This window comes from Mauremys reevesii, linkage group 6 (genome assembly GCF_016161935.1).
Source record: "Mauremys reevesii isolate NIE-2019 linkage group 6, ASM1616193v1, whole genome shotgun sequence".
Classification (NCBI taxonomy): domain Eukaryota; kingdom Metazoa; phylum Chordata; order Testudines; family Geoemydidae; genus Mauremys; species Mauremys reevesii.
This window is the reverse complement of record NC_052628.1, coordinates 61,784,055-61,811,322: the sequence shown is the minus strand read 5'-3', so window position 1 is coordinate 61,811,322 and position 27,268 is coordinate 61,784,055. Positions and strand designations below refer to the sequence as shown.

General features: G+C 40.5%; 1 protein-coding gene across 10 annotated transcripts; it reads right to left on the bottom strand.

Moving 5' to 3' along the window:
* Positions 1-634: 634 nt before the first annotated feature.
* Positions 635-26,494, bottom strand: MACIR (macrophage immunometabolism regulator). Of its 10 annotated transcripts, XM_039545540.1 has the most exons (4): positions 16,837-16,874; positions 16,292-16,446; positions 4,382-4,497; positions 635-2,994 (listed from the first exon to the last, which is right to left on the bottom strand). In XM_039545540.1, the coding sequence occupies exons 3-4, from the start codon at positions 4,391-4,393 to the stop codon at positions 2,350-2,352; spliced, it is 657 nt and encodes a 218-aa protein (XP_039401474.1). In that variant the 5' UTR covers positions 4,394-4,497; positions 16,292-16,446; positions 16,837-16,874; the 3' UTR covers positions 635-2,349. The 10 variants fall into 10 exon arrangements, 9 of the variants coding, with proteins under 9 accessions (XP_039401474.1, XP_039401472.1, XP_039401475.1 ...); XM_039545538.1 differs by lacking the exons at positions 4,382-4,497; positions 16,292-16,446; positions 16,837-16,874 and adding exons at positions 20,176-20,232; positions 26,477-26,494; XM_039545541.1 differs by lacking the exon at positions 16,292-16,446 and having other exon boundaries at positions 16,837-16,976.
* Between the last annotated feature and the right edge of the window lie 774 nt (positions 26,495-27,268).

The window sequence follows — 27,268 nt, the reverse complement described above, 5'->3', positions numbered from 1 at the left end:
AATGATAGGTTATTATAGACTGAAGCTCTATATTCAAGATATGAAAGTGATATCCTCACAGGTTGATTCAGAATTGTTCAGATTCCATTTCAATGCATCTTTAGAGTTTAAGGACCTTAGTGGCAGATACTGCACCAGGAAAGCAAGAAGACAGCAATGGATTTCACTGGGCTGAGATTTTGCTTTCTTGTAAATGTAAGAGCCACTTTATGTGCCCTGAAACCTTGACTGAGAGTTTCACTGGTTGAGAGGATTCTCAAAGCACCAGGCATTCAATTATGTATGTACAAAGGCATGTGCAATTGCATGCCTAATTGGCATACACCATTACCATGAATGGGCACATACATCTGTTTGCATGAGCAAGGGGACAGTTAGATGCATGCACTGACTTAATATTTCACCTTGGCATTTGGCCACGCACATCCCTGCCAGCTTGCATGTGTAGCATACAACTGCAGCAACAGCATGGACAAAAGCATACTTACAATTGCACATCCGACTTTCTGAAAATCAGCCCTCAGGAGTCTAAATGCTTCATGCAGTCCCAAGCTAATATAGGGCTTACGGTTTTGAAACACTTATCCATCAGTGTCCTCCCATTTTCTGCACATCAAAGCACTACACAACAATGTATTTACATCACCCTTTTATTTCATAGCCAGAAATACAGTTTCATAGGGTAAAAATCAATAAATAGTGATGTTTAATCATTAAACATAAAACCCAACTCTCTTTGGCATCTGACAGTATTCTGTTTGTGAAACTAGAGACTATATAGGAATAGTTTAGAGATCATTCTTCAATACAGTAAGTTTACAGAGGTGCAGTTTACTTTAAAATATACATCAGCTGTAAAGATTCCTAACATACTTTTTTTAAAAAAAAATCAACCAAACCAGTAGAATGCAAACTATTCACAGGCTCTTTAATGTAGCCAAATACAACTGTGGAGTAAGTGAAAGAAAGAAAAGAATTCTTGTTTTTCCACAACACACACTCTGTACTAGTGCTTTCCATTCTTTCTGAAGAAAATCAGAATTGTGCCAGAGATGACTGACCAGTTAAAAATTATTTCTACTTCATAGACATGGTGCTTATTTAAATCTTTAACTTCTAAATAACTTACTGAGCAAAACCAAGCATGGTTGCACACTGTCTCAGTAATAACTTGCACCTTTAAAAAAAAGACAAAGAATGAAAAATAGTACTTTTGCAAAGGCAAGCTATATATATTTTCCAAATATATTTAAGTTTGCAGTAGTTAAAATTGCATTTCCTGTCATGGTTGGACATGATTTCTTAAGCAACAAATTAAGCCAGTGCATTTGATATAAATTGTTAAATCCAGATTCAGCATTTCAAGGCTGCTATAGAAGCACTCTACGCCGTCAAACTAATTCAGGCATCTGGATTTTTAATTTAAAAAAAAGTGTTCGGTGCTGCAAATAATTGGAATTTCCAATGCAGTGCTAAAGTTGTGTTTTTAACATCTTCCATAAGTACATATGTAATATAAATTATGATTTAAAAATAAAAAATTGCATTCAATACTACTTTCTGATGTAGACATTCTAATCTATATATTGGATCTAAAGTGGGTCCTTTTTATATGTCAAGACAATGTAAAACTCCCCAAATGTATTACATTAAATCGTCTTAAAATTTAATGAAAATATTTACTTCCAGAACGTTTTTTTTAAATATTCCAAATACTTATTTAACCAAACTTTTTAAAACAGAGAAAGAAAGAAGAAAAGCAACTATTCCCATGTGCAACTAAAAAATAACTTCAATAAATTTTAAGTAAAAATAAACCTTTGTCCATTTGCACCAGTGAAACTTTTTTATAGCGCAGACCCAGTTTCCAAATGTTTAAAAGAACAAGTGGTCCAATTCAGCCAGGTTCACATTCTTTTCTGTAGTACAACAAACCATTACCATACAGACATTTTATTGTAAAGTACAGAAAATGACAAAAGAAGAACTTGATGCTTATTCAACAGCAACTTCCAATAGCAAGGCAAATTAGCAACAACTAAGTAGACACCATCACCAATTTCTGAGTGTCAAATCACTGTAAATACTGGATACCTGTACAAAAGCCTTTTCTTTGTTAAAAAGTGTCCCAAAGAAATGTCCACCAATTGCAGTCAAATTTTCTTCAGTTTCCCTCCAAATATTTGTGACATTTTGAGTTTTCAAAATTGTATTCAATAAATAACGTTCTGATAACACTTAGCTGATACAACCACCTACAATGTGGACAGTCATGTACACAGTCCAACAGTGGATTTTTGCAGCAATGAAGAAATTACCAGGAGTTGGCTTTAATTTCCACATGGTAGTTCATGTGTTGTTTCTAGCAAACATACGGTCCCCCCTTAGGGTAAGGTGCTGGAGCTGGTATTGTAGCACTTCTGTGTCAGCAGGTTCCTTGATGTTCATTTTGTCTAAATTGAGGTAGTCCAGGGATTTGGAGTGAGCCCTCTTACCCTTGAGGAGACAAAGAGGCAGAGGACCATGAAGTGCCTTGTAGGGTTCATATGGTAAAGCCTTAGTGCATTTATCCCCTGAGCTGGGCATCCGTCTTCTCCTCCTCCCATTTACAGCTGGGATCTCATATGGCTGGTAGTATCTACTTCTAGCTTTGTACAACCGTGAGGAACGTGTAAGTCCTGAATCAAGTTGTTTGGAGCGTACGGTGGGCACAGCTTCCACTTTATTTTCCTCACTTCCTGTACACTTTTGGGCTAATTTCAAGAGCTCCTCACCAGTTGTGAAACCAACCAAGTAGTTAGAATCCATGTGAAGGATCTGATAACCTGAAACAGTCCGTCGCATCGGTGAGCATGGGGTGCTGGAGCATCGAGGTTTCTCTGCTTCCACTTTGCCTGTGGAACTCACCTCTGCAATAGGTAAGGGAAGCGTAGCTATGGTAGTTCTGGTCTCTCCATTTATGTCAACTTCCATTTTAAATACAACTCTATTCTCCTAAAAATAAAAACAGAGCTGAATTAGAAATACAAAAAACACTTATGAAGCCTTCAGATGAGCAAGATTATCTCAGAAAGCGCAATGCTCCTAAATTTACTTGGGCCAGAAAATGCAGGCAGTACCTCTCTCTCCAGTCTTATATCTCATTCTAGAAAGTGTCTTACAACAAGGAATCAAATGCTCTTCATTTGTGTCTCTCAGAATTACTTGGCCAGTTTTAACTAAGAATGCCACAAAAATGTTCAGTTTCAATACAAAAACTTGTGTTGCTTTTCTGTGAACACGGCATTCAGTCTGATCAAGTACAGATAGTTCTATTTGTTGGTGCTATTTTTAACTGAACAAAGCACAATATGAATACTCTTTCCACTTCCTACACCTGAAATCTTTTAATCTCTTTGTTCTAAAAGTGTTACACTCCCTTTCCTCTAAGGCCTTCTTCACAACAACCCATTATTGCATATAAGGTAATTTCAAGATATGTTCAACCACAACAGGAAAATACTGGTGTGTAATCCTAGTAAATGCTTGAAAAAATTTACCCAATAGCTACTTGCCCAAAGACTAGACCTATTAGCCAAGTCTGAATATACCTGTGAAGTCATGGTCTCCTCCTCTCTCTACATTTGAAGAAATGAAACAGTTGTGTTTTAGGCCCTAGTGAGAGAGGCCTCCGGGCTGTTTAGATTAGCCCTTTTTATAGGTTGCCCCAAGCCCCCACTCAAAAGATTTAACAACTTTCTCCATGCAAAAGAACAAACTCCCAACTCACTCACATGTGATGCAATTATCCAGGTAAAACCACCAGCATATTTTAATTTACCACATCACAAACATATATAACAGCAATAAACTGCTACTGAACTGCACTTCCCAGAATATCACAAACTTAAAGTTAAGTTTCACACTCCATTCCAGCCACAGGAAGCACACACTTAGAAGAAACTCCTCCAGTAAGACCAAGGTAGTACCAGTGTTCTAGTTTTGTTCACCATTTTTTAAAAATACCCCTTTTAAACATGAGTTTGCCCTTCAATTTTCCCTTACTCCACATCCTCTTCATCACTTAACCCACTCTCAACAGTATTACTTGTGGGTATTTGGTGTAGTAGTATAGTGTATTTGGAGGCAACAGCACGGTAAAGTGGATGCTGGAAAGCTGGAATCCTTAGAGCGAACAGTTATGGCTGTGGTGTACAGTAGCAGTAGTGGAAAGGTGTATGCCTGTGGGTGGAGGAGTGGATGTTATACACTAGTGGGCAACTAAATTTTCACATCCTTGCTTTTGTGGTTGTGTTAACAATTCTAACAGTTTCAAAAAGTTTATTTAATTTCTTTTTAAATGGTTAAGCATTGAATGTAACATCAACATGCAAACCCATACTTCTTTCTTCATTTCCAGGCTCACCCAAACTTGGAATGATAACAGATGGCTCTCTCAGGCCAATAAACTTCCAATGGTCCACCAAAAAGGAGCCTCCCTCTGTAGCTTTCCAGGTCCTAGGACATGAAAGAGAAAGGGAAACAGGCAGGCAAGCTCCCCAGAGAAGCATAATTCTGAGCTCCATTACTGAACAGCCACTGGGGGAACTATTTTATCACACTCCATGGGAAGTTTGCTACTGGTCTCGATTCTGCGGGTGAGGAGATTGGGGGTGAACACACAATCAGAAATTGCAGTGGGAGGAATGAAGGAGGGTGACAGATGCAGTATTGACAAGCAACCATGCATACATCTGGAATCAGATTCCGAAACATCATGAGACTGACTTAAAAAATAAAACAATTAAGAGAAAAATTATGTTGTTCAAGTATCAGAAGGCAGAGGAAAATGTAACCAGGAGCTTCCTCATGCACAAATTGTGCACAATATCTCAGATTCAAAATTCAACTTTAAATGCAAAATGTAAGACTGCCTCATGTTTGCTTGGAGGGAGAAAGCCACTACTTACCCTCTACTGGTTGGTAAAGCTGCCACTATAGCCTTCCACATTCCCTTCCCGATCACAACAGTGACCATCTCAGTCTTCTGTTCCATTCATGTGCCCCTCTCCATATTTGTCCTCCCTTCCCCCTCATTCTTCCTCATGTGCCTGCATCTGTCTCCTGCCCCTCAGATTCTCCTCCACACATTCCACCTTTACCATTGCCCTCCACATTCCCCTGGACACAAACACTCCTTCAGTTTCCCTCCCTGCTCTTGGATTTTACCTCCCCAACATCAACTGTTCCTCACAATGCCTCCCTATGTCTCCTCCTTCCGTAAAGGCAGCCTGATTAATTGCCATTGGGATCGATGGAAGGCATTGGCCATCTTTGCTAGGGGAAGCCAAAGCTTCCTCCTGCCCAAACTATGAAGAATTAGAGGCTATTTTAGCCTGAAGCCAGCCTGTGGCCTGGGTCCTATGTTAACAATAATGGGACACGGCAGCCATTTTGAAGCAATTTCTTTATGAGTTTCTCTGGAGGAGATTGTACTCACCAGCCCTTGACAAATAAACTTTCAGTTACGAAGAGAAAGTGAATAAAAAAATTCCTTTAACCCTAAATACTTCTTTTCATCAACTACCTATAGTACTGGACCTACTCAAGATTAAGCTCTGCCAATTTTGTGTAGACTTAAACTCTTGTTTTAAAGATACGATGACAATAGAACATGAAAACCATGATAAATTTCAGTCAAAAACCCAACTTTAAACATTTCCTATTAAAAGGATATTATGCAAAAATCTAGCAACCCCAACACAGAAGATTCAAAGGGCGTAAAAACAAACATTGAAATTTCAATCCGAAAGGCCACCTACACAAAATAAAAATAGAAATTGATGCCCCAGTTTAAGCTTAAGTATGTAATTTAATTATGGAGTCAATCCAATTAATAATGGAAGTAACTGGCATTTCCTATCACATGCATCCTTACCTCCCTATCTAGGCACCAATGCAGACAGTAAAGAATGCTGAGCTATTACAGTCAGAGGTATTCATGCCTTGCAGTTCTTCATGTTAAATTGTAATTTCTATAACATCAAAGCTTGAACCAAAACTTTTGAGCTATCCTGGGCCTCCAGCCAGATAACTTCAACATCTAGCAGTGCCAGATCTTTAACTTTGATGTTTTATCCTCCCCCACCATAAAGCAAAGCTATACTTAGAAATATTTTTGATAATACCTTTTAGAAAGATTCAGCAGTTTTCTTAAAAGATACTGCACAAGTATAAAAAAAAAGGTTATAAAATACTAAAGGAGTTAATTCCTAACTTTTCTGCATTATTTCATATCCATATAAATGATTAAAACAACCAAAAACTACTTTTTGTATTGGTGTTTTTACATCTTCTCTAAAAAAATGTAAATTATTTATCTAAAATAAAACTAAAAGAAAGGCATTGTACTTTACGCTTAAACCTTGAAGACTGGAAATCAGAAAGAACAAAAACCAAAAGGTTTTAAGAACAGGAGTACTTGTGACACCTTAAAGACTAACAAATTTATTGTAGCATGAGCTTTCGTGAGCTACAGCTCACTTCTTCGGATGCATAGAATGGAACACACAGACAGGGGATATTTATACATACAGAGAACATGAAAAGGTGGAAGTATGCATACCAACAGGCAGAGTCTAATCAATTGAGATGAGCTATCGTTAGCAGGAGGAAAAAAACTTTTTGAAGTTGTACTGTGTCTGTATGATGTTGTACTGAAAAGCTCTAAAAACAAGATTGCAGAGGAACTGGGAAACATTTGAAAGGGATGGGTAGTATCTGAAAAACCCGAGTAGGTATGTTTAAGGGGAACAACTAGGACTAGATGAATATTAGAAGCTTCACGGGGAGGGAAATGCTAATTACTGAAAGAAAGGATCCTGTTGTTAAGGACAGCACTGAAACTCAGATGTGTGTTCAGCTCTGCCATAGAGTTCATGTGATACTTTGGGAGGTCATTTAGTTTCATTGTGGCTTATTTTCCCCACCTGTTAAAAAAAGTAAGAATATACTTTCCTATCTCAGAAGGAATGGTATGAGGAGCAAATCATTAATGTTTCTGAGGTGCTCAGATTCTGTGGTGATAGGAAATCACAAGTACCCAGAATCTAGATTGCCAGACTTCTTTTGCGCTAATATAAGCAAGGTTTCCTTAAAAGTTTTTCAAGCCAGATGAATCCAGGAAGTGTGGGGGGCTATCTGCCACTAGGTGGTTCATTAAGAGTTTACTAGTTAGATAATTCTAATCTTTACCAGTATTGACTAGTGTGAAGGTGGTGACAGTGGAAGTAGGTCCTGATCACCCTCAATTCTCAATAAATTCACAGATGGCTGAGCATACATAGCACCTTGCAGGAAGTTATCAACAACTTGCGGAATGGAATCATAAATCAGATTGCCTAGTCCTCCTCTTTAAAGTTGAACTTTTACATTGAAGCAAAGAAAAAAGTTGAAGAAATGTTCCTGGTCAGTGTTTTCTCAGTTTGCATTTTGATACTGAAGACGACTTCTCTTTAGAGCCTGGGTCCTGAGTGAAGTCTGATACATCAAAATACACTGTTATAGAAGTAATTCCAACTCAGTGTTCAGAATTAAGACTTTGCTGCAGAATCGAACAAGATTGGACTGCTGATCTAAGCCATTTCTTCAGACATGGTAAAGGATTATGGAATACATACCTAAAAGGTAAGTGGATTATGCTAACCAATACTTAAATTCTCTCCATCTGCAAGTCATTTATTTAATTAAAACAATTTGATTTTACAACATCTTTATAAACTACAAATAATTTAACCACCACTTAACTGAAACTAGGCATCACAAATATAAAAAAACCAACAACAATAATTCAGAAGGAAACCCCCATCAGTTTTAAACTTGATGTGGACCCAACTTCTACTTTACGCACAGGTTTTTTGAATGCATTGTGTATTCCTCTAAAGCTGACAAAAACAGTCTGGATCAATGAACCAAACAGATAATGTTATTTATGTGTCTTCTACTTCTTTACAAAGCCACTACAATATCAGGATGCTTCAGGAACAGTTCGTGGGTATTTGTTTTTCACATGCAAAACAGTTATCTTCCCAGGATAGCCAATTACCAATAAATAACCAGCTTGGTTTATACTAAGGCCTGGATTTAGTAATCTTATAGCCATGCTGCAAAGTCTTCTCTTCTCACAGGAACATATGAAAGACCTGTCTTAAGGCTTGTCTACATATAGCATTTGCACCATTTTAATATCTGTTTAGAAATCAGCACAACCCCTCATAGGGAGGCAGTTATACAGTATAAAGGTGCTTACCTTGATACAGCTTATTTCTGTAAACAGACTATCTACATTTGTGCTTATTTAATTATATCTGTTCTAATCAGATAAAACTGATATAAAAATGTGACTAGACCAGGCCTTAGATTGAAGAGATTGGAATTACAGCAGTCAAATTAGTTGCAGTCATACAGGTGGTTTGTTTGTGAAATCTGTAATCTGATATTCAGTGAGACAACTGATGTTGGTGAAATTACTGCTGTTTGTTTTAAAGTACTGTGATAAGGTTAATGCTTGGGATAGGCTGTGGAGAAAATAACACTGTCCTTTGCATATATAGCACCTTTCATCTGATGATTTCAAAACACTTTACAAAGGTGGTAAAATAGCAATAATTTACAGAGAAAATGAAGCACACGGATTAATGACAGATCAAGTTATCCTGTAAGTCAACGATCCAGTCAGGAATAGAGCCCAAGTCTAACCCCTAGTCACTTGCTCTAATTGCTAACTATCGTAATTTTAAATTATTATTAAAAATCATTTACTTTGTTATGTGTATAGTTTGTCTTTGTGCCCCTTCGTGTGTGTGTGTGTGTGTGTGTGAGAGAGAGTGTGAGATTATATATATATATATGGTCCAGGATCAAAACTAAAAGTATACTGATGATTGCCCTAGTCTCCCTGTGTAAAATGGTCTCATATTGTTGACTGGTTGAGAAGTGCCACCTCCATGGAGATAATGGTTCATTTTGGAGAACTGAGAGCAACAATCAGCTCAGCAAACCTTGTCAAATTAAGTTTCTCCGTTCAGTTTTTGTTTGGGGTTTCGTTTTGGGGTTTTTGTAACAAATGTTAGATTTCTGTGCTCCAACCCTCAAACAAGTCCTTATAATCACACACTCAGACTCAGCACATTTATCTGCTTTCCAAAAACAATAATAAAAGCAAATAGCCTTTATACATTTTCCTTTCTGGAGACTAATTTGGCAAGTGTCTATTAGTACTCATATAGGACCATGAAGACATCTGACTCATGCAGTTCTTTAAACGGAACCAAAGACACAGATGAAGCTGGGTGATGCACAGAAGGTACTGTAGTCAGTATACACCAAATCAGTACAAAAAGCTAAGCCACTGTGTTCAGAAATCTCTTCAATTTGGCTGAAGTCCCTGCAGCCAATTTGTCCAAAAAGAGATTCAGGCCAAGGGGTCAGCTGCATCAGATAAAGAAATTAAAGAGAAAAACATCAGTAACAATTTTACTGTCCTTGAACCTACCACTTCACTTTGGTATTCGTATTTTTAAAAACATCCTGAAAAAAGGAATTGATATGTGTAATATACTGTAAAAAGTATGGTCATAGAAGGAAGATTTTGTTCTTTGCTCATTTATTTAAATACTTTAAGTGCTTTATATTAAAATTATATACATCACATGAACATTATTTCTCCTGAACTTCACGAAAGAATGTCGCAAAGTCACTTTGGTATGTTTAACAAACATGGCTGTGACATCTGAAGGTCAAAGTAGCCCAAACAGATTCTGTATGTTGACACTCTCTGCAAAATACTATAATCTTGTGTCAAGGAAATAGCTGTCTTACATATTTGTTAAATGAGAAAAATAAAATGCACATTGTGCACTTTATAATCTCTAAGGCAAATTTATATATGTGTAATATTTTGTGTATGTATGATAGTGACTCTATATATATTGCACACACAATAGGTATGATGTGGAAATTCCAGCTTGTTTTCATGTCACTCAATCCCCCATGGAATTATATACTTGTATAACAATTGTTTATTTTTGTCTGAAAGGATTATTACCATTATAGAGCTCAATAAGTATCCTATAGTACACACAAGGCAAAGCTGAACCACATAGCCGAAAGAAATAAAGTTCACCCAAAATAAACCTACAAGAGATGTCACTGTACACCTTCCAGAAGACCTTGAGAAGAAGCAGGCACATTAATTTTCCTGCTTGGTTCCACATCCTACAGACCAAATATAAACATTTCTCAAAAACAGATACAATTGAAACCACACAAATACAACTAATTGAGGAACTGTATTTCTGAATGCACTTGAGATGATGAAGACTAATAATTATTAACTTAATGCCACAAATTATAGTGCTGAATACTCTATTCATGCAAATCTGTAACCAGCTTGGGTAGAGTGCCCAGCCAAATTGAGCTTCAGATATGTGCTCACCTTCAGAATAAGAGGCACTATAACTCAATTTCAAATTATATTTTGTTTCAGGGTCAGATGGTGGTGAAGTGCAGAGTAAAAAAATTCATAGTATGTAACTCAGTTGCAATAAGCTTTTTTTTGTACTTTTGACTCAGAAGCTGAAAACAGTATTCAGAGGTGCTGAGTCAATATTAAAAACAACACAGGATGACAAAAAAAAAAAAAAAAAAAAAGAGGACATTAAGATGCCAGTACTTTATTCATTCATTTTATAACATTATCCATAATGTTCATAAATCAGTACTGCCATTAGGAATTCTTCTCTCTATCAGTACACAGGTTCTAGAAAAACATCTTGTGTTGCAGTTCACAGTAAGCTTAACATTTCAAGATCCTTTTCAAGAAAGATGACCTACCCAGAAATGAAAATATCCCAGGTGGTAAAGGTGGGAGGAAATACACAAAGTTTATATTATCTTATCAAAAGGGAAATGCCCATAACTCTTTCAACATCAGAAAGGCTACTGGTATAAGATTCTCATCTGTGAGAAAACAGACTCCAAAGAATTGAAACGAGGTATCCAACAGCCGATGGGATCCACAATTGTCAGACATCTCTTTCTTAAGCAGGCAGACCCTGTGTTCTGGGGGGTGGGGAGATATCACAGGACTATCAAACTAGAGAGAAAACTTCAGAGATAAAAATACCCATCAATTGCACAAATTGTTCGAAACATACAGACAAAGCAAACAGCTTAGAAGAAAAACTGAAATGTTACCTTATGAGAGAAAAAATATTCAGCTTGGAAAGAAATAAAATATAACATAGATAGCTCTGCAAGAAGAGGCATAATGGACTACAAGTAAACATAAGACAGCATGACATGACCCTGGTGACTACCAAGGATGGGAAAAATCTGAAGAAGAAAAACAGAAGCCACCTGAGAGTAAATGGTTGGGTGAGAATCAAAAGATGTAACTGAAGTCAAACTGAACTTATTATTCAAGTGCAACAATTTTATCTAACGCTGTAAAGTACTATAATCAACCTGACAAGGAAGAATGGCAGCTCTCAAAAGGCAAGACAAGTTGCAGTCACTGGTGAAGTAGCAAAACCCTTTAAGGAAATGAAGGGAAAAGTTACCCTGAATGACTGGAGCATCAGTTACAATGTGATTCAGACAAACACTAGGAAAGACAGAATACTTGGCAGAGAGGACACCCAAGACATTCAAAGCAAACTGCAACAACAGGCTCCTACAAAAAGACAAAACCACTTACTGCTAGTTAACAGCCTGCCCATTCTTCAAGGACAAAATGTAACAAGATGCTCTAAGTAGAAGACAAAGATGGCCCAGAGAAGTATGCCATAAATGCGATGAGAATCACAAATAAATTACTGAGGAATCAGAATTGGCACATGTGACAACCAGCTCATTCTGTAGATGTGACAGCCAGTGGACTAGATTGGCATGACCAAGTGTATACCTTATATGGACAAAAAGGCATGGACTTCAAAAGTAGTTTTGGACAAATGCATTTTGTATGAGTAGGCTAACATGAGTAAACTTGCATGAGTAGACATTGAAAACAGTAAAAAGAGAAAGGCCGAAGAGAAGGCTATGTAACTTTTAATGACTCGTTGGGCTACAATTTAAGAAAATTCAATACTTTCGTAATATTTTCATGCATTATTACAGGATATTCACAAATAATGTGTCTGACAAATTTAACTTTTCCTGAAGATTTACAAGTTCTTTTAAATGTTATTACAACCTTCTTGCTGAATTTAACTATCTGTTAACAGTTCAAAAAAAAAAAATCTCCCTGCATTTGTTAATAAAACAATGTTTCCAAGCATCACAAGGACATTCCTGTTTGTTACAGTTAAAAATTGGTTCTTACTGAATGACTGGGAACCCTGATTGTGACAAATAAAAAAAAACCCATTTGTTGTAAACAAATGTATTTCCCTACATTGCCAATAACTCAGATTTATTAAAAATGAAAAATTTTAAAAGATCCACTTCTCTTGTAATTATTTATGCACTCTGTTTACTTTTTGCATGCAAGTGATAATGCAAATGAATAAAGTAGGTTTCCTTTTGACTACAGTCAGTTTCACTTTAAGAATGAAACCCTGAATGTTTTGCTTTCAAACATGTTTATTGTTCAAAAAGAACTAAACTAACTTCTAAAGTCTGTTTTCACATTTTTAATTTTGGAACACCTGATATACCCAAACTTCCTGCAATTAAGACTTCAATTGCTCTGTTAAAAAAAACTTAGAAGCAGAAAAATAATGAAAAAGTACTTTTAAATATCACAAAAATCATTAAATCCTACAAATATTTTTTCATGACATCTTAAGATAATATAACTCTCCTTGGAATGTAGCCTCTTCTACTACTTTGTTAGTTTGACCTACATAGTTTCACTTATATAGCAGAACAATGGATGCATACTTGTTATTACGGTGTATGCTAGCGTACCTTGAAATACAGATCTTTAGGTTTTTGAATGTGTCATTTCTGAAACAATACTATCCTGAGCTCAACCACTATGTCAGGGGACGGCCACTCAAAAGAAAAAATATTATTTATTGCAACTCAGAATGGAAATTTATAACTAAGACCCTGTGTCGTGTAATTCAAAATTATTGCTAGGGTTAAATTAATGGTAATTTACCTTGTGACAGGAAGCATTCCAGATAAAAAGGCAACTTTTAGGCAATGAAATAATTCCTCAAAACCTATGGTGGGAATGTAAGGTGAAACACAAAGGTCCCAATGTTTTGCTAGTGCAGTGAGCGTCCCAGTCAATTACCCTATTCCAATTTCAAATAGATTTCTGCCTCAGATGACCCATAATCTGTGGGTACATCATCCTTTTAATTTTGCTTCTTTTCAAACACATTCCCATATGCTTCCAAATGCTGAAAGCTATAAATGCTCTTTACTCATTTATGCAAGTGTAATGTGAGTTCAAGATAAAAGACTATTAAAAGCCAAATTGCACTTGTTTATACACCAGACTTGCTTCAAATTTACTGTTAATGTCACCAGACAACTGAACTGAGTATTAGCAATCAGTCCGTCCATCCATCTTTATTGTAAAAGCAAGTGTCTGTGTCTGATTGTTTAAGCCTGGTGGCCAAGTAAGCAGCATATGGCTGCTCAAAGAAGAAAAGATAAGAGCCATGCCACAATGCCCGTAGTGCTATGCAAAAATTTAATTTCAGAGATCAAATAACTGCTGTCTCATATCCTTTTTCCATCTCAAAATGACTGAAAAGTACCACCCTCTGTGCTTGTTAATCTCATAACCCCTTCTAGTCTAGCAAAACACAAACAGACCAAACTATAATCCAGCAAAACAGCTGAGCAGCTAAGTGGGCAGAGTACATGCTTTAAAATACACTGAGAGCAGCACTGCACATGACACTGGAAAAGGAGAGAAATCCCATTAGGGATGGGGAGCCTGATTTACATACACTTCCCCAGATGAAAAAAAGAGGGTGTCTTTTTCATCACGGTGAAAACAACTTGTGTGTCTGAGAGTCTGATTCTCAGCTCTCCTGTCAGTAACTTATACTCCCCTTCTGGGGTAAATGATTAGTCTCTCACTCATCATACAGAGTCCCACTGTGTTCAACCGATGGCAGAATAGAAGACATTCAACCACTGCCAGAGGAAGAAGGTCGTCACAGCACATCAACTAGCCTCCCCTCTGCAACTGCACATCCCTCTGCAATTACTAACCAAATGTTTCCTAATCATATCAGTATAACTGCAGTTCTCTACTCTCAATTCGCTACTATATGCAGCTATTTAAATATATACACCTAACTATGTGAGTGCCTGCTCAAGGTGAGGTTATGCATGTAATCTCAAACATATAGTAGTACACGTCACATGCACTAAACACATCTCTCTATATATTAAACAGATGCAATGATATATAAACATATCTACATAGAAGAAGAGTATGAGTTTAGACTATAAATAACAGAAACTAAAGCTATATAATAAGCTCTTATCAGGAGGAACACTGTTTTCCTACATATTTGTTGAGCACTTGTAACAATGTGCACCATACTCTGACTGGGGCCTTTGGCCACTACTACAATATAAATATTGCTGAGGGAGAGGGAGCAGAGCAGGCCTGAGAGACACATCACTCTGTCAAAGCAGAAACAGCTTGCCAGCTAATATATTTGACTATGTAAATACTGTGGCGTGTGTGGGTGTTGTATAGCGTCTATATGGCACACCGCTAGTGTGTTTATGCAAGGTGCACTATATATCTCCATTCAAAATTTTTGTTAACTGAAAGTTAAATGCAGAATATAAATCCTAAACAACTATTTTAAGGCAAAGTTACCTATAGAAATATGGATAATGGTGAACTTTTACTACTTCAGACCCGATATTTCGGTAACAATGGTCTGAGGTTGGAGTTCAGGTTCTACATCTCAGTGCAACTTTGAAGAACTGAATGATGAGCACTATCGTTGGTTATATGTGGAAAATGAAAAGGAATTTGTTGTGGAGCTGCAGAGTCTGTTTTAATCTGGGCATTAAAAGACATGGATGGTGAGATCAATGAGCCAAGGCGGGTGCTAAGTTTATAGATGATTTTTTAGGCTTTTAGTGACTGCATTGATAGGAAATGCACTTCAGCAATCTTCATTAAGTTAAAGTTTTTAATATGAACATTTCCCAGGTTTCTGAAGATGGGTAAGCATAGATATATCTATGTTGAATAGATCATTTCTCTCCTAAACCCTCTCTAATCTTAAAAGCCCCACTGCTCTGCCATGCCCCTCCACTCCCAGCCCCGTCCCAAAGCATTTTTTCAAAGTTTTTATATATTAACTGGGAGGAGCTGACCCCTATGAGAGGGAAATGGTGGTAATGGGGGGGGGGGGAGGGAAGGGAGAAGGGGAGGGAAAGAGGCAAAGCAGGCCTGGAGAGAAATTCCACTTTGACACAGAACATGCCATAAAGGAGCTCATCTCCAGCCCCACTTCGTCCCTCATGTGATCCACAAGATAGGTGGTGGGATTTGGGGAGAAGCAGTACTGTGTGAAAGAAGAGGGAGCTAAAAGTGGAGTCAACTCTATATTTGCAGAAGCAACAAGGGCTCCCAGCCCACCCAAAGTGTTGCTGCCCAGGATGCAGGGGTAGCACCAACTACTCATGCATTGCACATGCAGACTAGGCTCCCTTCTCCAACCCTGCCACTGCATAATCTCACTTCAAATACCTCACAACCTCTACTGCCCAGCCTAATTCCATGGCTCAAGGACAATGGAAGCATATCTGAGGAATGGCTGGACAGCTTCAGAGAACTAGAGTAGCTGGTAGAATTTAACAGTCTCATTGACTTTTCTTACTGAAGCTAAATTAGGTTAAGAAGAATAAAGGTACAGTATTAGTTAGCTCTTTCTGCTCAAGAATAAAAGCATTAAGCTAACTAATACACACATACACACACATATATACACCCATATACACATATGAAGTTTGGAGTTTGTTGTATTGTGGTTATTTAACTATAGGGGCCTGATACCCTGCCACCATGTCACAGATACTCTACAATCTTTGCTTTATATCACTGCACATGTACATACATGCCAGACACTGTACGACTTCTCTTGCGCATCACAGTACATGGCATCGATGTTCTACAATGCACACACATGCTACAACAGCTGTACTACAGGACCCTGCATACACCCCCCCACACACACAATACAACACTGTACAGTATATTGCTATGCATGCACACACCCTATTTCACAACTACACACCTACAACACTGCTTACGTACCACAGTGACAATGACCACTGCACAACATATCCTCCATCCAACGCTGTTCGGTGAACCCTCTCATCACGCACCCTGCAGCTATGGCGCGGCGCGGCGCTCCAGCGAGCCGGGAGGGCACAGCACCCCACGCACACGCATTGTATCCCATCCACCAGCTGGAACACGTGCCCCCGACTCAGTGCCAATTTCGTGCCAAACAGGCAGAAGCGACAGCCCTGCCCCCGCACGCTACAGGCCCCAGGCACTGGGCAACCCCCCGCCCCGCGCGCGTGCTCCGCACACCAGGGGCAGCGGCGCTCCCCACCGCCCTACGCCGCGCAGCTCACGCCCCGCGCGCAGGCGGCACCCCGCTCCCCGCGGCTGCGCGCAGCCGGGCAGGGCGATGCCGCCTATGCAGCCGGGTCTCCAGCTCACCCCTCCCCGCTGGCACTGGGGGTCGGCGATGGGAGCGGGGCGCCCCCCTCTGCACCGGCCGGCCCGGCTGCGGCCTTGCTAGGCTGTCAGCGAGCGGGATCGGCCGCAGCGCGCCACCCCCTCGCTCCTACCTGGGTCCGGGGCGCCGGGGCCCGGCTGGCAGCGGCGCTGGAGAAGGAGGCAGCGAGCGCGCGCAAGAGACACAGAGACGCTGCCGAGTCCCGCCCCGCTCCGCCCCCAGATCACACGGGCCCGGGGCGGGGCGCCCGCTCTGCGCGCTGCGTGCAAGGGGCCGCTCCTGGCGCTTCAGCCAGCCCCCGGTACACAGGCATGGCGGCGGGAGGGGCTGGGCAGAGCCGCCTGCGATTATCCTGAATCTCCCTTCCCCGCTTTCACTGCTTGAAGTAGCCACCCCGCAAGCGACATCAATTACACGGACCTAAACGCTGGCGTGCAAAGCGCTGTATTAGTGGGAGAGCTTCTCCCACCAACACACATGGGGCTGAGCTGCACTACCGCTTCAGTCGGTGTAACCTACCTCAGGTGTGTGCATACCCCCAAGCGAGGTAAGCTACATTGACTTAAAGCAGTGTTCACACTGCGCTTTGTCAGCAGGAGACACTCTCTCACCGATCTAGCTTCTGCTTTGGGTGATGGTGGAGTAATTATGCCAAAGGGAGCGTGCTCTCCCAGCATATGCGCTACTGATGTAGCATGGTAGTGTAGACCTGCCCATAGCTACCTCCATTCGCAGAGGTGGTTTTACTGGGTTGCCATCTGTCCAAGTTTTCCCAGGATCATCCCTTTTTTGAGGCTATGTTTACACTACAGCCTATGAGGGCATAATTTATGTCACTTGGGTGTGAATAACCCCACCCCCCGCAAGCCAACATAAGTTATACCGACCTAAGCATAGGTGTGGACTGCACTACGTCAGTGTCCCACTGACAGCTTCTGCTGCTCACAGAGGTGGGACGAGGCACAGAGCATCTTCACCAGACATGCTGCAGCGGTGCAGCTCTCTTGGTACTGCTGTGCAGCTGCAGTGTTGTATGTATAGACATGGCCTGAGATAGCTGTCCTGGCCCTGGGAATGTTGTAAGAGTGCTGTGTATACATTGCCAGCTCTCCAGGTTTTATAGGCTCAGGATCATGCTGGATGTCCTGGGTTTTGCACCTCAGAGGTGGAAACCTTCAAATTCAAACATGCTGACAAACCTACCTTGTAGCAGCAGAAGAGACAACAGTGTGCAACCTCCACACTTATATCTGCTAAAGCGCACACATCCCACTGAACCTCTCCAGTCTCTGATCTCTTTGCCCAAAATACCCCAACTTGACTCCAGAACAATCAGCCTATCTTCTGCAGCTGGGGGATGGCGTCTTTGGCCACCAGGAAGTACACACTGAATTAGACACTAACCACATGACAACCTTCACATCACACTAAAAGGAGAGCAACTCTCTTATTATGTGTATACATAGCACACAAGTAACAATTCACTGAAGTAGGAAGGTCTGGAAGCAGAAAATCAAGTCATGCCCTGCCACTCCCATCTATAGCCCTTTTAAGCTGGTGAAAAAAGCCAAAAGCATCTGAATTCCATAACAGATTGTTAGTATCTAATTTGAAGTGAGAATCTACCATCCACTCCAAGAACTCAATTATTTAATAAGCTATTGCTAGTTACAATTGACCTTAGTAAACTCACCCAGTAGTTAACATCCCTTTTTGGGAGGATAGGAAGAAGCGGGGAGAAAAGGAAAGGTCATTACCTGATTCAGTCACCCTCTCTAGTTGGGCACCAGATTGCTGTAAATAGACCCAACTGCTGGATCCCACATGTTTATAAGACCTCTGGGTCAGCATAGAGCTAGGTCACTTTTCCTAGGTCTGGATCTCTCCGGGTATGTCTATACCCCTTCTCAGAGTAAGCTTTCCAGCCCAGGTAGACAGACTTGTGCTAGTGGGGCTCAAGTTAGTACACAAAATATAGCAGTGTGGACATTGCGTCTCAGCCTCTGGTGGAGACTAGCCACCCAAGCTCAGACCAAGGGGATCAGGTGGTCTTGAGAGCTCAGATGCAACAGCTATACTGCTATTTTTAGTGAGCTACCTCAAGGCACAGTTGCCAACTTTCACATAGTAAATAAGCACCCCGACTTTCACAATAAGCTATAAATCAAGCTAATCCAATTTCAAAACAAGGCCTAAAATAAGCCAATATCTAAGAACCCCAACACTCTATGTACCCCTTTTGCCCCCCTGCTTGCCAGGAGCCAATCAAAAAAAAGAAGCAACAAGCTACAAGCCAAAAACTAGCCAACAAGCAACTCACAAGCCAATTAAGCCAAATACAAGCCCAATTTCTGTGTTTTTTTCATGGGTTTGGCATGTCTGCCTCAAGGGGAGCTAGTGGAGGGATTCACAGAGAATAGAGTGATATGATCAGACGAAGGGGCAAGGAAGATGTTCCTGACATTCCAGATTGTAATGGATTGGAGGGGAGTGATGCATATAAGGAGAGATAAGAGAGGAGGAGGCAGTAGTCAGGACAGAGAAGATGTAGGCTGTGTAGGCAGACAGAAAAGGCCAGATTTTGGAAAAGTAACAGAGGAAGAAGTGGCATGCCTGGCTATGCAAAGCTAGAGAGATGGAGGAGTCAAAGATAATCCCCATTTACACTCTGAATGACAGAGAGGATGGTGGTGTTATAACAGTGGACAGAAAATAGGGGCAAATCAGAGTTTTCAGAAGGAAAAATAAGGAATTAAGGAGACTGCAAAACATCCAGGGGGAGCTGCCAGAGAAATGGACTGAAATGCAAGTTTGGAGAGAGAAGTCGGGAGTGGGAAAAGATTTGAGAGTCATTACCATAAAGATATTAGTAGCTGAAGCTATATAACCAAAGAAAGGGTATAAAGTGAGACAGGATCAATAATACAGCCTTGTGCAACTTCCCATGAAGATTAAGGAGCCAATGACACAAGGAAAGGTGTGAAGAGAGCAGAGGCAGAGTATACTGAGGGGAGAGTAATCAGTAGGGTAGTAGTAGTAATCAGTGGGGATAGCTGGACAGAGCAAATATGCAAGACCAATCATTCAAATAGGGTGGAATTATCAAGCTACGTTTTAGAACATCAGCAGTCAAGCAAAATGGCATAGCAATCAAATTACAAGCAGGAACAGTCATTTGGAAGCTTGTAGGGCAACTCATTGAAAGAAGCAGGCCAATTTAATGGTGGTAGTAAATTAAGTCACAGTTGGAGTCATGGCTCTGATAACTACAGCAATGCTCAAGGGAATATTCATTAAATGGCAGAGAGTGCACATATAAAGTGATGGGGACAGAGGCAGTGAGATGAGCACAAAGTGGGGCTAAATGCCATTGGAAGCTCTTTGCTCCTCTCCCAAGAGACAAACAAATTGCCTTCTATGAAACCAAATAATTGTAATCCCTTGTATTTACCCCATGCATGATCCTGGGATGCTTGAGCTTTTGGTTCCTCTTCTGCGGGTAGTATTGCTTAAGTGAAAAAATAAAGCATAGGGAAATGTCTTAAGAAATACTACATATTGGCTTTCTGCCTCACCTATCTAGTATTACAATAATCCTCCAGTGCCTGTCATTTTATAAATTATTGTGAAACCAAAATGATAAAAGTAATGGGGAAAATTACTTTTCCTAGGAACTACTGATATTTAGTTATCATATACTATTAATGTACAGATTTCTAAAGCTATTTATTTTCTTTTAGTTTTGCTAAGCAAATAGTGCATAAATTAAAAAAAATAGCACACATACACCTCTGTACACTTGAGAAGACAGTCTAGCAGTAATGCTTTCTGTGGTTATGTGGTTTGATTTTTGCAACTCTAATAATGGGGTCAGAGGGCACTCATTTCTAGTGCCTGACTTCTCAGGCTTTGAAATGGAGTCCCATCTAGTGGTGAAGGTTGAAAGTGAGAAAACTACAATAGTAAGTGACCTCAATAGTGGAAAGAAACCTTTGTGGAAAATTGTAATGCATTTTATCTAAGTAGTTGTTTAAAATATTCAGCTGTTAGAAGGACATATTTTATATATTTCTCCTTTCAGATTTGCTCCAACTCAAGTACTTGAACATCTAAGTGACAATAATTGTACGACAAATTAATGTGGTGTAAAACTGCATCTGTAATTTGTCAATGCAAAAGAGGAGGCCAGCTGCTGAAAACCTGTTCCTTTAAGATTACAATTATATTTGAAATCAAATGTTTGAAAATCATCTCCTCCTGTGCCTCAGAATCAGGTGTTTGCCGCCTTCTTGCAACAGTTGAGGACATTTCACCAACACTTATACCAATATACAGAATTTTACAAAATTTTCCAGTGTTCACAAAATCGTCTAAAGTTTACACTGAGCCATGAACTCAAGCCTAAGAAGTTGAGCATTTTTTTCACTTTGAAAGTTTGGGTAGCAGGTTAGCTGCCCCACTTATCTCCCTCCCCAAATTCCAATTGTTATTGATAATTAAATATATCCTTTTAAAAACTCTTGCCTCTGCTGACCACTTTTCTCCCAGTACTTTTAACTCTCCAGAAGAACAGCTTGGTCTCCTGGCATGTATTCAAGAGGTCCTGTTAAAGGCAGGGAAAGAAGCAGACCTATACACATCAGCAGCTACTGTAGGACTTTTCTTATTGTCATTGTGCTGTACTTAAAAATAATCTGACAATCGACCAAAGCAGAGATCAGCTGGAGCACACATTGGTAGACTTCTGTAGAAGTTGATTTCACCCCTGCTGCAGAATTGAAATAATTTTTATATACATTAATGGTGAGCTACAAAGGTAAAAAGGGATGCTTTTTCTTCATCTATAAAGAATGCCTGAAAAGTTTTTGTTAAAAGGTTTTCTTTTCTTTTCCTTTTTTTTTTTAAATTATACATTGTAGTCTTGTCTTCCCAGGAAACTGATATTGTGACTTTATTACATCACAAAAACTGAAAGATTGAAAGCTGAGAAAATGACAATTAAGGTCCTTTTTTGTTAGCATGTAGTTAATTCCAATGCCTAACGAGCACTTGGGACAAAGGACATGTTTGTTAAAGATGCAATACTCCAGTCTCTTCAACAGTTAACATCTGAACCCCCTGATTTTGCTGGAGATCGGAATGGTCATTCATGATATTTCCAGAGGTAAAACACAAACATTTTTTAAAATAACACTTTGTCTTCTTAATACAATCTGAGAAAATGAAACAGGCATCCCCCTCAACTAACAAAGTTACTTGCAGATCAGCTATCAAAATAGATTTTGACACAATTTAATTTTTATTTAGTTTTTAAGTCTAAAGCAAAATAAGCAAACAAAATGGGCAATATGAGTACACGCATGCAGCAGTCAAAGCTGAATTGCAGATACAGGGTCACCTACAGTACAGCTGACAGTACATAGAAATGACAGCAGTGTGGCAGCACTGAGATGCGAATGCAGGTGGCTGAAGAACCAATGCAATTTTTATAACTGAAAACATAAAATAATCGGTGGGACCACTGAACATTGTTTATGTCAGTAAAAAAAATCAACATTAGGGGCAACACTATCTATGTAAATTTGGGGAAATGAGATCAATTTGCACTAAACAATTAAAAGCTCAGCCATTATTTGCCAACAGGCCTTTATAAAAGGTCTGATAAAAACATGGTGATCATTTGTTTAAAATCTAAGTGCCATGCACCAAGCATGTGGTTTACTGTAACTCCATTTTTGTATGGATTAGAGATAATGACTAAGGAGCTGTTAAAAGTGCTCCTTATTAAATTTATTCTTTGGGCCAAAATTCATTTTAGCATAATTGAGCTGACTGCTGTGGGAATTATGCCTACTAATATAGGGATTGAATTTGGTCCTTAATATCCAGTTGGAATACAAAGAATAAAAAAGAAGAGATTACTCCCTCGGTGCAGTAACTGGGGTTCTTCAAGATATGTGTCCTGATGAGTGTTCCACTGCACATGCACCTCTAGAGCCCCGAGTCAGAGATTTTCTATTAGCAATGTCCGTTCGGTCCATGCAGGCATCCTATATATCCTTGTGCTGTGCGTAGCTGCTATATAGGGCTGTGTGGGCACCACCTTCAATTCCTTCTCCTCCCAAACATCCCACAGAGAACAGTCCAAAGCAGAGGGGAAATGGGGTGGATAATGGAGCACCCATCAGGACACACATCTCAAAGAACCACAGTTACTGCACCGGGGGAATAACCTCTTCTTCTTCTTTGAGTAGTGTCCCTAGAGGTGCTCCACTTCAAGTGACTCCCAACTAATATTCCCATAAGGAGGAGGAAGCTTCAGAATTGAGTCCAGAACTGAAGATAGGACTGCATTAAAAAGTGCTGCATCTGAACTGGATGCCTAGATCAAGACATAGTGCTCAGAAAATGTATGTACTGAAACCCATGTAGCAGCCTTACATATCTCAGATACTGGCACGTTTTTGAGTAATGCTATGGACATTGCATGAGATCTGGTAGAATGTACTATTGACCTTTCCAGGGGTTGAGCACCAGCTGCTTTGTACTATGTGACAGTACACCTAGAGATCCACCTCAACAATCTCTGGGCAGAGATCATGGACTCCTTGGATCTGTATGTGATAAAAATGAACAGCTGAGGCGGCTTCTGAAATTGCTTGGTCCTATCTAGGTAGAAGACCAATGCAGATCTAACATATACGTTATGAAAAGGTCTCCTGTTGCGACTTGCGTGGTTTTGGAAAAACACTGGTATGGACGGACTGGTTAAGATGAAAGTCCGATAGTACCTTAGGTAAGAATTTAGAGTGTGGGTATAAAAAGATCTTGTCCTTGAAGAACACCCTAAATGGGGATTGGGGGTCTGCCATTAAGGCCCCAGTTTCTCTGACTCTCTGGGCCAATGTGATATCTACTAAAAAGGCCATCTTCTGGATAAGTGAAGCAAAGAACAGGTTGCCATTGTTTCAAATGGAGGTCTTATGAGATATCTAAGTACCAGGTTGAGATTCTAAGTTGGAGTAGGGTCCCCAACTTGGGTATATTGGTTCCCCAAACCCTTAATAAACCTTGACGACATAGGGTGAGCAAATATAGAAAACCTTTCTACTGGAGGATGAAGAGCTGATGTTGCAACCAAGTGAATTTTAAACGAGCTAACTGATAACCCTGATTCCTTTAAGTCCAGCAGGTAACCCTGGATAGCTGAGAGTCACAAGAATTCAGACATGAATCAGTGGCATTGATACCAATGGCTGAATCTCTTCCACTTTTGCAGGTAAGTAATTCATGCTGACTCCTTTCTGCTGTTCATCAATGTGTACTTCTGCAGAGCCGGTAGAATCTAAGCCTGTGAATCATCGAGGAACCAGGTCCTGAGGCAGGGGATCCCTAGGTTGCTGTGAAGTAAACTACCTGTGTCTTGGGATAAGAGATGATGAATGATTGGAAGCTTGATCGCTGGATACACAGATGAAGCAGTTAAGGATACTAAGCTTGTCTCAGCCAGGTTGATACTTTAAGGATAACCCTGGCTTTGTCCTGTCTGATCCTGTTCATTAGTCTATTAGCAGTGTTGGAGGAAATGCATAGAACAGTCCCTTTGTCCAAAATAGGAGAAAGGCATCTTCCAGAGAGTGATGGCCTACACCACCTCCTGAACAAAACAGAGGACACTTCTTATTCCTGGAATATTGAGGTGGTTTACTTCTGGAAGTCCCCAATTTTGGAGAATATCATGGAGAATTTGAGAGCCCAGTTTGCATTCATAATCATGGGAGAAATGCCTGTTGAGAGTAGTGGCTGTGGTGTCCTGAATGCCAGGGAGGTAGAGAGCTGAACTTTGGATCTGATGGGCTACACACCAGTTCTACAATTTAATTGCTTCAGTGCATCGGGAAGGGAATCTTGATCCTCCTTGTCTGTTGATATAGAACATGCAGGCCACATTGTCATCAGGGGCGGCTCCAGGCCCCAGCTCGCCAAGTGCGTGCTTGGGGCAGCAAGCCGCGGGGGGTGCTCTACCGGTCACCAGGAGGGTGGCAGGCGGCTCCGGTGGACCTCTCGCAGGCGTCCCTGTGGAGGGTCCGCTGGTCCTGCGGCTTCAGTGGAGCATCCGCAGGCATGTCTGTGGGAGGTCCACCAGAGCCGCGGGACCGGTGACCAGCAGAGCCCCCCCCCGCAGCGTGCCGCCATGCTTGGGGCGGCGAAATGGCTAGAGCCGCCCCTGATTGTCATGCCCCTGATAAGGGGTAGGAAATGAAGATAGGACAATCAGGATCGCCCTGAGTTCCAACAGGTTAATGTGGAGACAGCTTTCCCGAGTTGCCAATCTGACCTGAGCCAGGGTCACCATTCTGAACTTCTGAGACTTTATGAATATGTTTAGTAGTCTCAGATTCAAAATCAGTCTCCACCCTCTGTCCTACTTTGACACAGGGAAATAGAACCTTTTTCCTTTGTGAGGAGCTGGGACTCACTCTGTCACTGCTATCGAAGGAGAGTCTATTTCTTGTCTCAGTGCAAACTTGTGAGAGGGGTCCCTGCAGGGGGATGGGAAAAGGGGGAGTGGAAAGGAGGCAGGGCTGCACAGTGTATTGGGCCTAAGGTTATGACCTCTATGATCCACTTGTCCATAGTAATCCACCTCGAAGCATGCTGGAAAGGGAAAGGTGGTCTCCAAAAGGAGACAAGTGGGCAAAGGGTTGCAGCTGCTGAACTAGAGGTGTGGGAGGATTCGAACCCTTGACTAACCCATCAAAACTGTTTCAATGACTACGTACTCGTGGAAGGAGGATGAGCAGCCCTCTTTCTCTATAACTTATGTCACTTTGTGGGGGATCCGATGGATCTCAAACCCACAGAAACGAGGAGGGTGAGATCTCTGGGGGGTTTGAGAGCTACTAAATCTTCTTTTAGTCTAGGTATATATATACACTTAGAGATCTTAATGTGGCCCTGAAGTTTTTCAGCATATGACAAGAGTGGTCCGTGGTTTCTGAGAACAACTTTTGACCATCAAAGGGGAGGTCCTCAGCAATATTCTGAACTTCTCTTGACGTCCGAGACTTGGAGCCATGATGCCCTGTGAATAATTACTGCCATGGATATGGGCCTGGCAGCAGTGTCTGTGGCATCCAAGATGTTCTGGCTAATAATTGATCAACTGCAATTATAGCCTGAAATTGTTCCCTCTGTTCCTGTGGAAGATGATCAATAAAGGTTGTAAGTTTATTATAGTTTGTGAAATTATATTTAGCCATGACTGCCTGATAGTTTACAATCCAAAATTGTAGGGTCATGGATGAATTGGACATCTGTTCCAAGAGGACTAAGCACTTTTGTTCCTTGTCATATAGGGGAGACTTGGAGTAGTGTTGCTTACCCTACTCGATTACTGCATCTATCACCAGAGAATTGGGTGGGGGATGGGAGAATAAAAGTTTGGAATCCTTGGAGGAAACATAGTATTTTTTATCCTGCTTTCCCTGTGGCAGTCAAGTATCTTTAGCTGGGTCCCTATCATCCACCCCTCTCCCACTTCTCACAAAGTCCCACTGAGCTCTATCATAGGTGTCCTGCTTTACGTCTTCCTGTGAACGTACCTATTCACTCGACTTTAAAACTACCATATCTACACTGGTAATTTATGAATTTGCCTCTTTGCTCCCACTTAACTGGGATTGGACAATGGAGTTTCTCTCTTTAGAGGTGGATTGCATTGTTAAATTCAGAAGGATTTTTGGATTTACCTCTGGGAAATCATTGCTTGGTGAGGATGGTCCATTCTGCTGAGTCTCAAGGGCTGAAAGGACTGACCCACTGTTGCACATGTCTCTGGAGATGTTCCGAGTGGCTGTGGAAGGGATGTGGAGGCCCCAAAAGAGCAGTCCAGCTGTCATTATCCCACTGATTGAATGAGGGTGCTCTCTATGGGCGGGGAGCAATCATGCCAGAGCTCCCCGTCTGTGGATCTTGATCTCATCACGGTTGAAACACATCTTTGTGCTTTTGGCTTCCTCGGTCTATTCTATTCCACCAGGTGGGGCAAGAAACAGTGACAAGGAATAGTATTTGTCTTAAATAATAAAATTACACGTAGCTGCCATCTTACACGATACTGAGAAGGATTAAATTAGTATCACAATTTGGAAGCACCAGAAGATACTTAAAATTATGAAATCTTCAGTTTTTAAAAACTGGTAACGTAATTATATAACTTCCTACAACTTTTAAATGATTTCCAAAGCTTTTGAATTGTGAAGCTGATTCTTTTGGTCCTAACTCCACATCAAATTGTGTTGCTTGCTTTATGGTAGAGAGGAAAATCCCAAGTCACTGATCAAAGATAGTGACAGGGTGTGACTGGGATACATAAAACTGATTTTGAAAAATTCTTTACTTGTGGAAGGACCAGCACCTCTGCATAGTTAATGATTAAAAGTACTTTGTTATAAACCCAGATTTTCAGCTCATCTCTATCTTCAACAACAAAGCAATCCACCTCAAATTTTCACATAACATCTCATGCCAGCGTAGAATGG